Source organism: Gallinula chloropus (assembly GCF_964237585.1).
Source record: "Gallinula chloropus genome assembly, chromosome: 1".
Classification (NCBI taxonomy): domain Eukaryota; kingdom Metazoa; phylum Chordata; class Aves; order Gruiformes; family Rallidae; genus Gallinula; species Gallinula chloropus.
In genome coordinates this window covers 60,493,107-60,510,597 of record NC_140085.1, presented here as the reverse complement: position 1 = coordinate 60,510,597, position 17,491 = coordinate 60,493,107, and the positions used below count along the sequence as shown (strand labels likewise).

Sequence of the window (17,491 nt, the reverse complement as noted above, 5' to 3'; positions counted from 1 at the left end):
AAAAGAGCCATGTCACCTCCTGCCCTGTTGTAGGCTGTAGCGGGGCTGCTGATGGCCCCACGCTAATTTTCTGTCAGGAAAGTCTGTGGTGCCTCTTCAAGGTTCTCTGCTCTCACAGTTGTCAGCTGGTGGCTTGCCCTCACCCTGCTCCTCTGTTTAGCTGGCTTTTTAATTCCAGGCAGCTGGCGTTTTTCTTCCAGTTCCATGTAGCAGCTGCACTTCACACTGAGTACAAAAACAGTATGTTGGAGTCAGGTTCATATTCATAAAAGCGTTTCCATGTGTATATTGCATTATAGTGAATGGAGCACACTTATTCTACTTCAGATATGCACCTAGTGCCTGGAGTAATGTGAATTTAGGGTTTAAAATGTGAAATGAGGTTCCCAGTACAGTAATTCAGTTTGTGAGGGTTTTATTCTACTGTAGCAAGAAAAGAGAAGTCATGCAGCTACTAATCACAAACCTGTACTGCACTTTACATTATAAGGAAAATATAGAAAACATTTGGTCCTCACCAGTTTTCTGCTGATTCTGATTTATCAAGTTCAAAAAACAAGTTGGAAGTTGCCGTATAGTAGGCTGGAGCTAGATCAACTTGTTTCAGTGCTTCAAGAAATTGGAAGACTTTGAAAGGACACAGTTTCTTATCTAATTTGATTTATTCTTTTAAAAATAAATATGTAAAAATATAATCTAATACATGAAATTGTAATTCTATATATACAATTTTATGTCATGTAAAATATGTAAATATATGTAAGGTAGATATATATATGTAAAATAAATTTACATGTACATATACAATATTTGTTATTTTATGAAGTAATACAATATTTTAATGTAAATTAACATAAGTGGACACTGTCTATAGAAGTTATCTCTGAAAAGCACCTGAAAAGTAGCCTTCTTTCTGCTTTTGAAGCTTGATCTTGGCATTAAGTCTCCAAAGGTTGGTCTCGCTCTTCTCTGCAAGCGAATTAAATGTTTTAGGATATGGTAGATTTGTTTAGGATGAAAAAATTTTGCTAGTTGACATAAACATCCCTTTTTCTGGATTTCATCTTACACTGGTATCACAAACCCAAATGGAGAATTGGTTTAAGTTTTCTGGGGACATGTAGCAGAACTCACTCATTAGTTTATTATAACCTTCCTGGTAGCAGAGTCGTACCTAAATACTGTTTTTGGAATTCTTTACAGTTTACTTTTTTCCTAATCAAATGGGAATATAAGTGAAAGGCAGGACTTGAGATGAGCATCTTGCTTGTCAAAGCTTTCTAGTCCAGTCCTGTGGAGTAAATTTAACTTGGTTTACATGGTGACTGCCGGATACCCTATGACAAAGGTATTCACAAAGAGATTTGCTGAAAATGGAAGAGACGTATGCTGGTGTATTTTGAGTCATGAATCTTGTAAGTGCTAGGAGAGAGGCCTAGCAAAGCACTATGGAGCGTGGGTGATGGTGTTTGGCTCACAGCCCTCAGTCACTGCTTGTCACTGTGTTCTCAACCTGCTCAGGGTAAGCAAAAAGTTCTGCGTCCTGTCATTTTTAGACTTTCAGTGTTGTGACTGTTTCATTATAGATCAGTTTGAGTGCAGATCAGACCTATGACCAAAGTTGTTGAACCTCCTGGGGGGGAAAGAAGCCTTTTGCCTTCTCACCTGAGTTCCTTACCTAATGTAAAATAGCCTGACAGTGTGTATCTGTGTGCAGACTGTTGTTTCAACTCTCCACATCCAACAGATGTTTAGCAGTCTTTCTGGCCAATAAGATGATGGTGTCATATCAGAGAGACTGCTTGTTCAAAATGTCTCTACAAGAGACAATTTACCAGCACTTGAAGTGATGGAATTCTTTCTAGTTTTTGGTAAGAAAAGTAGAGTTTATAGATAGATTCACCAAAAGTTGTGTATGATAATTGTGTGTCACAGAATGGGAGATGCAAAATTTTGTAGCGGGTTGGATCATTTGTTCCACCATGCAAATAATGGTAAGGATGAAAAAAAAATTAGGCAGGTGCTTGGTTGGAGGCAATGTCTGCTTAGAGAGGGTGGGAAAGTATGAGTTGTTTACAAATTATCCCTGTCCTTTTCACTTGTTGCACTGCAGCTCAGATCCGAGGGTTATACTGATGCTGCAATTTTAAAGTTAAGCACTGTGAAACTATAAGAGAGATGTTGGAAGCTTGTGTGTTTAATGCCCAACCTGTTTTGGGGTGTTTTATTGTCAGAACTAGAATAGAAGGGTTGCGGGACAATTTCAGCAAGTTTTTATTGATGTAAAAAATGGCAAGATCAGTTTGTGGTGTTATTCTCTTCAACTCTGTTATCTTCACACTTGGAAACTCTTGAGAATTGCAGTTAGTTAAAGCTATAAGTAGTGCATGCAGTGCATTTTAAGTGTGTTTAATCAGATGTTATTACAGATTAAATCTTCCAAGTACAGAGAGGAAAAATATGGCAAATATAAGACATACCATTCTTCAGAGTGTACTGATGGGACTTTTTTCTTTACTGATGCCTGTTACAGGCCTTTAAATGAGTATTCCAGTGTTGGACTGAAGCCAGTGAAATAGGTATGTAGTTGCAAGTTTTGAGTATGCCTTGGGAGAATATCTGATTCCGGTAGTGAGATGGCAGGAAAAGATACGGGAGATGAAAGTTCTGTTAGAAATATTACTGAATCTGTGTAGTACTAGGGAAATAGAAAGGTACCCAGAAGAAATAAGGAGAAACGGCTTCTGTTCATTTAAACCCAAATTTTCTCATTGTGTTGGAAAATACTACAATTTTCAGGTGAAATCAAAGGTTTCTAGGTTCTCTAAATACTCTAAAGTCCTCAGTTGCTAAAAAGTAATCTCAGGAATTTGAGAGTCACTTGCAGCTACTTGCGGTTGAGCTTGACAGATCATGGACACAAAAGGAGGGGGAATTCTTTCTGTGATTCTTTTCAATAGCAACGCACAGTTAACACATCGAATGCAGCACTGTGGTAAATAATTTCTGAATGCAGTAACATGATGGGATTAGTTAAAACCAACACCACTTCAAGCCTTTGGCAGCGTTGAATGTTACAAAAATACGGATGAGAAAGAAGGGCTTCAGGTTATCAGCAGTGTGCTAGGATGTAATTTCTTATGTAGGAAAGTTTTTTCCATACTTACCTGCCCTAAAAGCATTTTCTTCCAAAGTAGCTTTATTAGCCATTGTCAGGTTGGATTTACGTGTGTATCTGTCTTGCTGTGCTCATATCTCCTGTATATGACTGAGGAGTCACCCAGATTGTTTTGTTTCTAGTGGCCTTTCTCATTCTTCATGCTGTATTCCATCTCCTTTCTCTGTCTTCTTCCTTGAAAAATGACTATCTCCTTCTTAGCTAGAAATAGGGACTTCCATTTCAAAATACTTTTTTCTCAGAATTGCTTTAGAATCAAAACTAGGGTACAGACAGAAAATTCTACTGAGACTGACAACCCAACTTTTTATTTTGTTTTTCTGGTAGAGCAACATTATCTTGATAAAACTATGCATTAGAATTCTTGTTTGATGCAGTCTATATTAATCTTATTTAAATCTCAAATGTTATTTTTCAATGCATGTCCTAGAAAGATTTAATTGCAGTGTCACTGGGATACCTCTTCAAAAATACCAGTATTAGTATTCTTTACAGAATGAGACTAATCAGGAGTTTACAAAGAGTGGGTGGTGCCTTGGGTTTTTCATATTCCACAGAAAAGGCTTCCAAATGACACTGAAAAAGTCAGAAGAAGCATCTGGAATTTCTCTCCCCTGACTGGAGACAGTTATACTGCAGCATGTCAGCGTTCAGCGCTGCCTGCAGTAACGTATAATTTGGTGCAGCTTGGGCAGATGAGCAAAGCCAAGGCATCCTGAATTAACTGCTGAGGTTCCTGGTATTTTCACCGTATGTGGTTTGTGAGTTTTACTTTGGACTAAGTTTAGTTTCATCCCTGAACCGAATGTCTCAGTGCTCACTTCAAAATCACATGAATGTGGCTGTCCCAGAAACCTTGGTGGATTCCTTTAGAAAGTGCTGTGCTCACCCTTTGTCTGTTTCATGCTTCCTGCTTACACTCCCCAGTCCTAATGGATGTTGTCCAAATAATGGCTTTTTAGGTTAGTTTAGATGCTGTAGAAGTTGTGCAGAATGTTATGGGCCATCCCTCACAAATAGCAGAAATTCCTTCTGAGGCAAATGCTTGTCTGGAACCCATCTCTTCTGCAAAGTGAATGTCATGGCATCACTTCTGATCAAACATTAAATCTATGCCATGCTGGTACTACGGAATCCCCCTCTCATCCCATTCCCTCCTTGGAGATGCACAGTCCACAGCTGATCTCCCAAACCAGGAATGAAAAGGTCATTTCTAGCAGCTGTCTGACTTTATGAGAAAGATCCTGACTTGTAATTTGTTCTTGTTCATTGTTAAGGAGTGTAGTAGCACTACTACCACTACTGGGCAGGTCCTTTACACACTGCATTTGAGGAGAGGAAGAGACAGTGTAGCTGGGCTGTTGTGCACAAGCCTGGGGGTGGGGGGCTATGTTACCCAGGCACACCTTGTCCACAGTTCATACAGTTGCCAGGGCTGTGCCTGGCACACAGGCAGAGCTGGGAGGGGGCAGGTGGTCTCTGACAGAGCTTGTGAGAAGCTTACAGAGCTATAGCTCACAGCCCCTGGGGAATTGTCTCTCAGGGCACAGCAGCTCTCACAGTCAGTGCAGAGACTCATACAACCTTTCCTCAACGGTGCAACCAGTGCCCTAATCATACCAGAAACCTCCTCAGCGCTGTCCCACGCTCACTGTGTGTGCACGCTCGCTCAGGTGGCATCTGGACTACTGATTTTGCAGTTGCTGTTGCCTGCTGTGACAGAGAACAGGCCAAGGGGTTTGTGTCCTGCATGTTCCTTGTGTGGGGCATCATCTGTGGGTTGTGGGGGTGGAGCTGTGAGCAGCACCATTGCCATGCTTTTCCCTCAGCGGCATCCCAGGGCTGCTGATCCGGGGACCAAGGGTATGGATGCCTGTGGGTGAGTATTGGGCTCTGCAGAGTGCTGTCTCTTCCTGTGACAGTCTTAAAGATCTCTGTGGCAGGGATGCACACACACCACGCTGCTTCTGTAGCATGCTTGTCCCACCTTTTCAAGAAGATGGTCCTCACCTGCTTGAAATGAATGCGGCACTACTTAGGAGTCCTCTCCCACTTGGCAGCAGGCTTGACATTAGCAACAGGGTGATGCATCTGCTGGAGAAGCTTTTGCAGCAGTAGGAAAATAATTAAGAGTAATAGAAGAGTGAAGAGGCTGATCAAGGGATTGGGGAAAGCAGGACAAAGTACTTTCTTTAGTAGGCTTGGAAAAATAACACAGTGGAGAAGCTGAAGAGCATAAGGCGACTTGCTGCCTTTGGTTTAGAAGAATGTGTATGTGACATGGCTCTTTTTACACCATGAGATGCACTTCAGGGTGTTTTAGGAGCTCTTGGTATGCCAAGAATCCTTTTGTGTTTAGTTTCCATTGAAGGACTCCTGAGACCCAGTCATTGTTCAACCCAGGAAGAGAAATTTCTGGTTTTAGTATCTAAGAAGAATTCTTTTGGTGTGGATGAAAACTGGTTTTTGTAACTACTGGGGATCGCCACATGATTTATTCCAGAACTGCAGTACTTCTCCAAACCTGAACTGTTAATACAGGTGTACTATTTGTTTTGTGGCTGTGTAAAAATAAAGCCATGCTCACTGGGGGCTTGCATTTGATAGAAGTGTAATTTAAGCCCAGATCTTCAAAGCTGAAAGCCTACTTGAGTTTCTTATTATATCACTTGGTCTCAAGTGATTTTATTACTGAAGTGTCAAATATATTAAAGTGATAGAGCAGTCTTAAACTTGAAGAAAAGCAGAGAAATAGCGTGCTGGTAGGAAAATAGCAATTGTAAAATCTTGAGTGATAAAGTATGCTGTCTTAAAGTAAACCATAAATGACAACACACTGTAACAGAGTGGAAGGTTTCATGGCTTTTAACAGTTTAATGAGATGTCACTACTCAGTCTTCTCCCCCCCTTTACTTTTTAGAGTGATTGCTTGGATGTTTCAGGGTTTTCACATCAATCTTAAGGGCAACGTAAACCTGCTTTGTGATGTTCTTTAGTCTTCCAAATAGGTGCAGATAGAGACAGTGTTTTATTATGTGTTATGTAGTCAATTGCTCCCTGCCTGTCAGAAGGATGAGGGAAAGGGCACAAGGAAAATCATAGATACCCATGTAATGTATTGGGTTATTGTCTTCGGTGACGTTAAACTCTCTGGGGTGAGGAGGTTAAGTGCAGACAAGTGATTACTGGGGTTTGCATGGAAGACCTGTGGTCCCTGTCTGCAGCACGCTACATATATTCTGCTTTAAGTACAATTTATCCATGACATGCTTCAATAAAAATGACTGAAGTACATGCAGATCTCTTCACTGTCTCCCTCCCACAGACAGGTACCAAAGTGATACAGCTTGTGTACAAGCACTGGGAGTCTTCTATTACAAAATCACTAATGATAATCCTTAAATGATGCCTCTTTCCTTTAGCAGGCAAAAATTGCCTTTTTCATCATAATCTTTAATAATTATATAATAATAATCATCATCATCATCCATTGTGCTTAAGTACTTATTGCCTACTGTCTACACTTACATTGAATATACAATTACCTGCTAAATATTGTTTTCATTGCCTCTAGCCTTTTTGTGTATGCTTTCCATGAGAATCTCACAAACAGCAAAGATAAAGATTAGTTTTCTCAGTTCTTTGAGATAAGGTGATGTTAGCTCTGTTACAATGAGTTTGCAGATTTTAATGTGTTTACAGCAGGAAGTATAGAAAAGGAATTTACCTTTGGAAGTGGAGTTGTTATACTTAGAATTACTTTTCACCAATCCTATCTGGAAATGACTGTTAGTACCAGTGGTGTGGCAATAAATTCTAGCAATGTACATGTCCAGGCTTTCATGATTTATGTTGGGTTTTGATAACCTATGTCAGTTTTGTACAGTATTGATAGGTATTAATAGGTCTAGAACTAAAGGTTTTTCATAATCAGTACCATTTCAAATAAGATCTCTGTTTCGAATAAAGCATATACCTACCTTAGTTTGTGTGAGTTTAAGCTTGGTATGGTGATAACTTTGCCTTATAAACATATTCTCTCTTGTGTGTCTGAAAGTAACAGCAGAGATTTATGCAATGTTTATAAAAATTTGAAGCTGTTCTGTTATCTTCCAATGCAAGCACACTTGCTTGGGTCTTCTATGTTTCCATTTCCTTAAATCCTCAGGCAGAAGCATAGAAATATGCATGGTTTCATTGTGGATGAGCTGGGCAGGTAATGGAAACACAGGTCAGACTCACCTGGAGCTTCTGGATTTTACTGTCTCAGGTTGCTGAAAGTCTGAACAGGCATTCCCACTGAAGAGGGAAGCAGTGAGTAAGGCTGTATTAACCCCTTCAGTATTTGTATCAGCCTTCTAGGGTTGGATGTAATCACCACAAATTTCTTTGAATACGACTATAGAAGATTGAGTCTAATGCCTGCAAACCTTGGAAAGTGGTACTAGAATTTGGAATACTAAGCTGGAATAATTTAACTCTTTAAATAGAAAAACTCAAATTTGATGATTAATAGAATGGGAAGTAAAACATTTCAAAGAATACCTACCATCCCAAGTAGCTCATCTTTGAAAAAGGAGGTCCTTCCCTCATGTCCTGCTTGTACAATGCATATTACTGGCCTAAGCAGTTCCCATTACTTGCTTTATTTGCTTGGTCACTGAAAACACCTCTTACTGCTTCAGAAGCTGGTGTATTTTCTATTCTACAGGACATGTCCTCCTGCTGCTCTCAGGAGTTTGTCTCCCCTTTCTTTTCTCTCCAGCAATACAGTACAAGAAGAAAAAAGTCTTTCACAAGATTAAATTTTACTTGTAAACTTATCTATGTGATATAATGAATAAATAAGGAATAATAAGATGTGAGGAATTGACATATGAGTAGATTCATGTTGATGGTGAAAGAAATGAAATTGTTTAAACTTCTTATGTTATTGTAGTATTATCTAGTGAATGGCAACCTCTTACAGAAGCCTTAAAGAAATGTAGGTAAGAAGAGTTCCCCTGTAAGGCAGAGCAATTCCTTTGTTCTGAACTTTGATTTATATATCTTCAGATACCCCAAGAACTTCCTAGAGAATTTAACTTTTAGTCTTATCACTAATGTAAAACCTATTACAAGCAAAACTCCTGTCCTTGTAACCATGCTTGTGAAGTATTCCAGCTCACTACTTCATTGAAAATTTTTAAGGTGATGAACAGGTTTAGCTGCTGAGTGTTACACAACTGTGAGCCTCTGGAACTTGAGAAACCCTTGAGGGCTGAGTTCATTCAGTTGCTCTTGGGGAATTAGTAATTTGCTTTTCCTTTAGAAGATGCCAGGTTTCTATGTTGCAACAAGCAGGTAGGGACAAGTGCACAGTGCTTGTCACAGGCTCCCATGCTCACTAACATAACTTACTATGTATGTCTGTCCTGGTGTACTAAGTCATATTCAATACCAGTTTTGTGACAGAATACTTACTATACACTGCTGAGGTAATAAATATTTTGTCATGGTGACAGAGATAGCTGACATTGCATTGTGTTTCATTGATTTGTGTTTCAAAATTATCTAATTAGGACAGAATTTGAAATGCCCTGTTACATCCATTTGTAAAAGCTAAAACTGGAAAATATAAGCAATTATCTGGATAAAAGAAGGAATGGTTAGAGTGTCGTTTAAAATTTTGCAAAACATTGCTATTTTTTTTTTTTTTGCATAAAGTAATTAGCTTCAGTCCATTCTCATTTTACAAAAAAACCCCATAAATTCTGACAGTGTTTTTTGCAAATAGGAAATTATCCTAAATTTATTGGGCCTGGATAGGATTGTTCATCTCCTTTCTGTGTCATGCTTCTGTGTCTCCTTAATGTCCTGGGTCTGTTGGTGATGCAAAAGTTGCTTTTTCTGGGGCAACAGTAGATCTGGAAAAACTTTTTAATGTCTTGTGAATGTTTTGTCAGTACAGGTCTCCAAGTTAGCTGATGTCATGGTCAGACATGGTGTGAAGAAAGGAGATCGTGTGGTCATCTACATGCCCATGATTCCACAAACGGTGTACTGCATGCTGGCGTGTGCAAGAATAGGAGCCATCCACAGCCTGATATTCGGTGGATTTGCATCTAAAGAGCTTTCTGTTCGCATTGATCATGCAAAGGTAATACCTATTTGGAACAACAAACATCAGTGCATTAGTTATTCACAGAAATCAATGTCACAACCCTTTTTTTTTTCCAGAGAGGGTGGTGTTTCTCTCTGTGGAGTGCAGCCTCAATTTGTTGATGATACCTAACATTGAAACGTGAACCAAGTACTACGGCTGTGCTGAGAGTGATACTTCAACAGCAGACACTGAGATAGAAAATGTGACCTGTTTTAAAAGTGCCTGGGTTTAACATGCTGTTCTTCCCTTTGTCAATCTTTGTCTACAAAGCATCACCTTAAAATTGGCTTTTCACCCAGCACTTTCCTGAAGTGTATGAAAAAAATGCTGCCAACCCTAAATGGCTTCATTGCTTTACTTGGTGTTTAGACACATTAAGAAGTACGTTTTCCAGCTCTATAGCTACTTCATCTAAGTTGTACGTGAATTAAGGCAGCTAGGGAACCAGCTGTCTTAAATAAGTGACTCTGCAGAGAATGTAATTAATAAAATGAATGCTTTAGAGGCTGCTGTGTTTGGCAATAGTTGAGCTTGTTTATGAAGCATTACGTAACTCTTTGTAAGTGAAAATGCAAATAGTACTTTAAGAACCTACTTAGTAGCTAATATGTACATATTGGTAGCTTGTGTCTGCCCTTGTCAGGCCCCACCTGGACTATTGTATCCAGTTCTGGGCTCCCTCGTATAAAAGGAAAGAGTCCAGTGGAGGGCTACGAACATGATTAAAGGACAGGAGCATCCCCCCTACAAGGAAAGGCTGAATGAACTGGGGCTGTTCAGCCTAGAGAAAAGAAGACTGAGAGGGGATCTTATTAATGTTTATAAATATCTTAAGTGTGGGATGCAGGGGGAAATGAACAGCCCCTTTTCAGTGCTCTGTGGAGACAGGACAAGGGGCAATGGCTGCAAGTTGGAGCACAGGAAGTTCCACACCAACATATAGAAGAACTTTTTCACAGAGCCCTGGGACAGGCTGCCCAGGGAAGTGGTGGAGTCTCCATCTTTGAAGATATACAAGACCCGTCTGGACACCTCCCTGTGCAATATGTCCTAGGGAACCAGCTTTGTCAGGGGGGTTGGACTCGATCTCTTGAGGTCCCTTCCAACCCCTATGATTCTGTGATTCTGTGTGTGGATTAGTTTCAAACCAGCTAACAGTGTTTGCACTGGAAGTTTTCGTTCTTGTTTTCCACCAGTGAACAAGACCAAAGTCTTTGTCAGCTTGCTCATTCAGACCAGCTGTGGTAGCCACCTATTGCTGAATCATATTGCTTGGGTGTGTAAGCAAAAACATGCAGGCTAAAGTCTGCAGGATTTCTGGAACTTAGATTTTTATGCTTTTCAGATACCCAAGGCTTGAAATTTATGAATATTTGTAAGTAGAAAGTTGAATGCATTCCCCTTCCTCCCTCTTGATGTTTTCACAAAGGAGAAGTTAATGAAAGAGCTGAAATGGTTTGCTGGAATTGTGAAGAAGAGCTGGGGGAAGACTAATGACAGCTCCATAGTTTTCCCTGACTTTTTTTTTCACTCCCTTGCCTTTTCAACCAGCTTTAGAATTTAACTCATAGAAGCTTTTGATTAGGGAAAAAATAATTTAGAAGAAAAAATAATAGACTTTTAAAATGAAAGTTTCTACAAAAGGGAACATCTGGCATGTTTACTTTTAGAGTATTTTGCCAATATTAACTAATTAATCCCAGTGGATTTTCTCTGAGGAACAAAATGAGACAGCACAGTAACCACAGTCCTTGCTTCATGCATTGAAAAGAAAACAAAGTTTAAGTGATTTACCCAAGGTCACAGAGCAAGTCTTTTGCAGGGATAGCTATAAAATTACTAGCCTCAGGCCATGGATTAGATCCTAATTTACATTGCCTTTGTCTTTTTTCCTTATTCCTGGTCCATCTGATGTGTAATGAGAGTGAAAGTAAAGAGAGGAGAGGCACATCCTCAATCAAAATTTCAAAACATTCCCCAATTTTGCAATACTGTAAAGCTGTTGAGATTATCATAAGATGTGTATAAGTAGCTGTGATAGATAGGTGTTATCCTGCTGAACTCTGTAGTTCAAGCATTCTTAAAAAACCCTAACCTTTTCTATTAGGCTTTTATGTGAATTGGTTTAGGTGCTGTGGTATAGGACCTAATATTGTTGAGATTAATTAGAAGGAGTTAAAGATGTGGAATGGAAAGCTGGCTGTGAGATGCTCTTGTCGAAGAAAGGTCAAACTTCACATTTTATTGTAAGATCTAAGTGAAAGAAATAACAAGCACTTTCTAGTGACTATGAAAAGGTACACATACTTTACCAGCTTATCTTAATTTATCTTGAATTTTAAGTAGGTCTGGGAATGCTTCAAAGTCCTGCAGCTGATAATTTTTACGCTTGTCAGGTATTGGCAGTTACAGACGTTCTGCGGTGAATCGTGATGAAGTGATACAAAGCATGATAACAGGCATTTCTTGCCATCTTTCTTTTCACCTGAGTCTGGGAATATACAGTTTGCAATATTTAAACAATAGATGCTTTTGAAGGATGTTAGCTTTATTTTGGAAAAACAACATGACAACTGCTAAAGCACTTTATGTTAATAAACTAGGAAAATAGAGGATCTTTAAGAACAGTGTGCTTATATGCCTGTTTGAGGCAGTTGCTATGCCTTCAAAAACCAGGTTTCATATTTTTTTGAATTAAATACAGTTCTAGAGGCCTTTTTAGATTTTAAGTCCAAACCCTGCAAAATAAAATACGAGTCACAGAGTTTTTCAGATGTGCAATCTTGGAAAATATTTTACTAAGGCAGTATTATGATTTGCAAGTAAACAACAGTTATTTGAAATACAAAATGTACAAGACACCCAAGTTACTCAAAACTATCTATTACTATCTTCCACTGGGGTCAGAAATTCTGTATTCCTCACCTACTTACAGTTGCCACATTTGGAGATTTTAATAAAGTTTGCTTGAAAAAATGAGCTAATATTTTGTAGTAGTTCATTCTGAATAAGACAGTTCCTGGCACAAGTATAGGTCTGAATGGTTGCCCCTACTTCTCATAAGATGATCCCACCTTTTGGCTGATTAGGCACCAAGATCAGCTGCTGATACTTGAGGTGCACAATTGCCTTATAATAGTTGCAGTCTGGTCTTTTTTTCTCCTGAAGCACTGTTCATTTTTGGAATATGTATTGTGGATTAGAAAGCACTATTTTTAGTTTTTAACTACTCATATGGTGTGATTCAGGTCTCTGTCTTTCGAGCGCTCTTTAATATTTGACAGAACTAAATGTACATGGCAGTCTGACATGGACCATCTAGCCACAAAGCCAGAGCAGTACCAGCAGGTGTAGTACAACTGTATAATGACTGCATAAGCACTGGGTTTCTTTGAAGTGCATGTCACTTTTTTTTAAGGAGGAAGGAGGCACAACAAAAGTGCAGTAAGTTTGAATACAGGCTTGTGATCAGTTGTGACGCTGTGGCACAAAGAGAAGAGAGCTCTGAGTGTTCAGTAGTGAGAGCTTGAGTGCTGGATCTCTCTTTAAACCTCTTCATGACACTCCTGCATCTAGTGCCCCTAAGGTAGCTGGTTTTTAGTTTGGCCTTTTTGCAGTTTATTAATTGGCCCAATAAAATGTACGTATTGTTTTTTTCTAAACTTTTCCTTGTGTGCTATTAGAGATGATAGAAGAATTTGTAAGAAGTGTCTTTACAACAGAATAAAACTTTTGGCCTGGTACTATTGGGCCTTGTGTTATTTCATTTCTACTTCTTCGTGTTCACTGTAGCTCACTATTGCTGGCATTCCTTCTCCAGCAAACCCTTGAACTTTCCTGGTTTTCTGTCAAGGTATAATTCTGTTTAATCTTATTGTGCAGGACTGCATGGAACCATAGAAGAGGGGGGAAATGACTGTGTAAAAACAATATGGGAGCAGGGAAGCAGAGGAAGTAATGTCAGTAGGCAGAGAGGTAAAACACCAGAAAACAGTTAAAGCCTGTAATAGACCTTTGCTTTGCAACGAGCGATCCATAATACTTCCAAGTAACAACCCTCTCTTGGGAAACACATCACCTTAAACAATTTAGTATTCATTATTTTTAAACTTCCTTACTGCATACAAAGCAGTTGATCAGAGGTGGCACCATTTATAAATGACTGTAAAGCTGGTGTTGACAACAGTCTTTCATCTTAACAAGTGAATAGAACTGTGTTAATATCTGACATTAATTACAATCTAATTTCAAGGTAACCTCCAAATGAATTTTCAGTTTAACTGCCTTGTATCATCTTTTATTAAAATCAGTGCATCCTGAAAGATGACAAATGCTGAAATTTTTAAAGCTCCTTTGAAATCTTTATTTTGAATACAAACCAATTAGCAAACTTTCCTGAGTGACACATTTGGACTGGAAGCTTTTTGTTATTGCACAAGAAAACAATTTAATCTGTTTTCTGTGCTGAGTTTCATGCAGCCTTACCTGTGGCGTTGTGGTTTGTGCTTGCTTAATGAGATTTATGCTAATGCATACAATTAGTAAACTAGCTTTATTAGACTGAGGGGCATAAGATAAATATACTTCTAAAACTCCAAAAGCAAAGAGATTGAAGACTCATTCTTCTCCAATTAAAATGTGCTCTAATGCATAGTTTCTTTGGTGTTACCTTCTAGTTCCTGAAACACACAAAATAGAAATATAGGTCTTGGAACATAAGTCAAAATAGTTTGTGTACAGGTTTCTTGACTTAGGAAATCTTACATAAAATCAGAGGTTAACTCAATGACAAAGATGCAAAATCCACATTTGGAAATAGAAATTATTCTGAAAACCACAGAACTGCAAAAATCTGATTTTTAGTGGTTTTGCATTCTGAATCCTGCAATTATTACTTGAAAGACTTTACTTCCCTTTATTAGCTTATTATTTTCCTATAATTCCATTTTCCTGTCATCTCTTCTTTGTCACCTCGTTCCTCTGTTTTCCCTCCCATGCCATTTAATTGCAGGCTGGAAAAGAGCCAGCAAAGTACTATAGCTGGGTTTGGAATTTGCCACTGGTTGCAGGCAGATAATTAGAAAGCAGGCTAAACAGGACAGCTAATTGTTGCCATGTTTACACCACTTTTCCTTAATGGAGGGGCTAAGATGGAGATGGATTTTTTTCTGTCTTTTCATTAATTATTATTCAAATTAGAAGAACCTAATACTGTTGATTTATTACACAAATTTGGTTTTTAGTGTGCTCCTGAACAAAAAACAGATGCATGGACAACAAGATCCAACAAGCTTGATTGATTTCTGTAGAAAACTGATATTAACCCCTGTTTCTAATTATGTGAAGACAGGTTTTACATATTAAGCACCATTAATTTAATGGAAAACTTGTTGTTAGGTTACATAAAATATAGTGCAAATGCGTGTATTAACAATCTAATTCCTTTGTTTTAGCCCAAACTTATTGCAACAGCAAGTTTTGGAGTAGAACCGAAAAGGAAGGTTGAATACCTATCCCTCCTGGAAGGAGCACTGGCGAGGGTACAGAGCCAACCTGATAAGGTTCTCATTTACAAGCGACCTAATTTGGTGGGTGTACAATTGTTAAGCCTCTATGTTAACTTTCAAGTGTGTTATGTGGTGCATGTGCCTTGTCTTTTTTACAAGCAAAATTTCAAGTGTTATCTGTTGTATTTTGGTTTTGAATTTTATGGGGGAACTTTATATTCATAGGATTTAAATAGTAACTAGAACTAATGCAGCAGAGAGATTAGTGTACAGAAAATTGCATAGTACGTGTGTTTTGACCCACTTTCATTTTTTCCATTTGTTTTTCTTTTGACATTTTTCTGTTTTGCAACGGACAGGGCCCTGTTCCTCTTGCCCCAGGTCGTGATCTTGACTGGGAAGAAGAGCTTGCAAAAGCACAGCATTATAAATGTGTCTCTGTCCCCTCAGACCATCCACTTTATATTCTGTATACATCTGGAACAACGGGCTTGCCCAAGGTAAATGACTATCTGTAGCGTAAGTGGCTGTGACCAACCTATTTGCAGTTCCACTTGAGAAAATATTTAATTAAAAAGGTTGAAAATGTTTGCCAGAGCTCATATGCATTGCTAAAAATGGTTTAAGCTCATTTATTCACATTTCACTGCTTTCAGTGTCTAGCAATAAATCACATTTGTTTATTTAAATAGTAGTAATATAAACTTCATTTCACAATGTTTGTACTGTATAAACTTTCGAGCAGAATGTCTTTTATCCATTAGTATCTTCTGTGTTTCAACTGATAAGCAGAGTATAGTCACTTAGTGGTAAGATTAGTTAATGTATCACTTGTGTGATAACATTTATTGCAGAATAGTCTTTGCTTATTCATTATTTATATATTAGCTAATCTTCCCACAGATAAGATGTAATGAACGACGTTAAAGATTAAATGGAATTAAGCATGTTCTGAAGCCTTGTGTTACTGAACAGTTCTGAGAACATAAGTCCCATGAAAATTCAAGTTTGGACTGACTAATTGAAAACTAACATAGGGCATTCTTTGAAAATGTTTGCTTTCAAATGTCAATTAGTCTTAATGATCTATTTTTACATGATCTTACCTTAAAAGCAAACTCTTGTGTGTTTGCTTGGTACTTAACAATTCTCTTTCCAAGTGTAGAAGGTAAGCTGAATATGACTTTCTGGTGGTGGTTTTACCAGTGCAAATTCAGAGACAGTATCACACATCCATGGGTATGGCAATGTTTAGACTACTACTAGAAAATTATTTAATGATGAACTGTTCTGAACTATAAAGTTCAAAATCTATGAGGAGGTAAGGAAAAACAATAACCAGTTTTACTGAGATATGTCTTCTGCTTTTGCCTTAAACATGGGCACATTAAAACAACATATGCATCTTGAGTTGTCAAAAGGTTCAAGACAAGACCCTTTGTTACAACATATATTTTCCTTGACTGAGAGTCGAGTGGAGGGGAACCAAATGAAATTCAACAAAGGCAGGTGCCCCTGGGCACCAATACAGGTTATGGGTTGGCCTGCTGGGAAGCAGCTCTGCAGGGAAGGACCTGGGAGTCCTGCTGGGCAGCAAGTTCTCCTTGAATACTATTGTCATTTAGGGTTTGGCTTTTGTTTTCATGCTTGTTTTATTGTGTGTTCATTTACTTGTTTGTTTTGCTTTCCAAAATTACTTCTTCAGTGGAAAAGCTAGCACAAACATATACTTGGAATTAGACAACTCTAAGTCTATTGCTGCTAAAACCTCCAAATTTTATCAAAGATAGGAATATCATTGCATCCTTCAATTGATTTTAAATCTTAAAATTTTCTCATTTAGGGTGTTGTCAGACCAACAGGTGGCTATGCAGTTATGCTGAACTGGACAATGTCAGCTGTATATGGACTCAAACCTGGTGAGGTAATTCTGTTTAAATATCATGTAACTATTTTTTAACTCCTCTTAAAAAAACTCCCCACTATATTTATGTTTTTATTTCATTTTAGGTGTGGTGGGCAGCTTCTGATTTAGGCTGGGTTGTTGGCCATTCCTACATTTGCTATGGGCCTCTCCTTCATGGGAATACTACAGTTTTGTATGAGGTATGATCCATTCTAAAAAGCCAGCCTTTGAAAAGGCAGCATCTCCTCCTGTTGATGATCCTAATGATTCTGTTTATGCCTGTCTAAAAACACTAAACCAAACTAAAGTTTTGTGTATGTGTTCAGTGTTTACACTCCCCTATCATTTACTGTAGTTCTTAAGGAAAGCTTACAGCATTATCTGTCAAACCTCCCTACTCATCTGTGTCACTGGTGGTGGTCAGCAAAACAACTGACTTAAAAATGGAGCGTACCTCTGTGGTGGGGTGTACCTGTGTTGTTGAGGCTTCAGCCACAGGCCATTACACTACCTTTATTGCAGGTCTAGGAGAGGACGTTGTGTTTTGCAGGAATGGGAATGGCAGATTCGTTCTGGATCTGAGTTGGAGGCAACTGGGAGCTCTGTGATTGCAGCCAGAATTATTCATAGAATCATAGAATGGTTTGGGTTGGAAGGGATCCAAGGATCATAGAGTTCCAACCCCACTGCCACAGTCAGGGCCACCAACCTCCAGGCCTGGATCTACACAAGGTTGCCCAGGGCCCCATCCAGCC

General features: G+C 38.7%; 1 protein-coding gene across 1 annotated transcript in view; it reads left to right on the top strand.

Moving 5' to 3' along the window:
- ACSS3 (acyl-CoA synthetase short chain family member 3) overlaps positions 1-17,491 on the top strand; it is an 81,661-nt gene that overhangs the window by 4,709 nt on the left and 59,461 nt on the right. Inside the window, exons 3-7 of the mRNA XM_084276868.1 lie at positions 9,129-9,317; positions 14,777-14,911; positions 15,190-15,330; positions 16,674-16,754; positions 16,841-16,936. Coding sequence (XP_084132994.1) covers positions 9,129-9,317; positions 14,777-14,911; positions 15,190-15,330; positions 16,674-16,754; positions 16,841-16,936 — 642 coding nt within the window. The remainder of the gene's footprint in view (positions 1-9,128; positions 9,318-14,776; positions 14,912-15,189; positions 15,331-16,673; positions 16,755-16,840; positions 16,937-17,491) is intronic.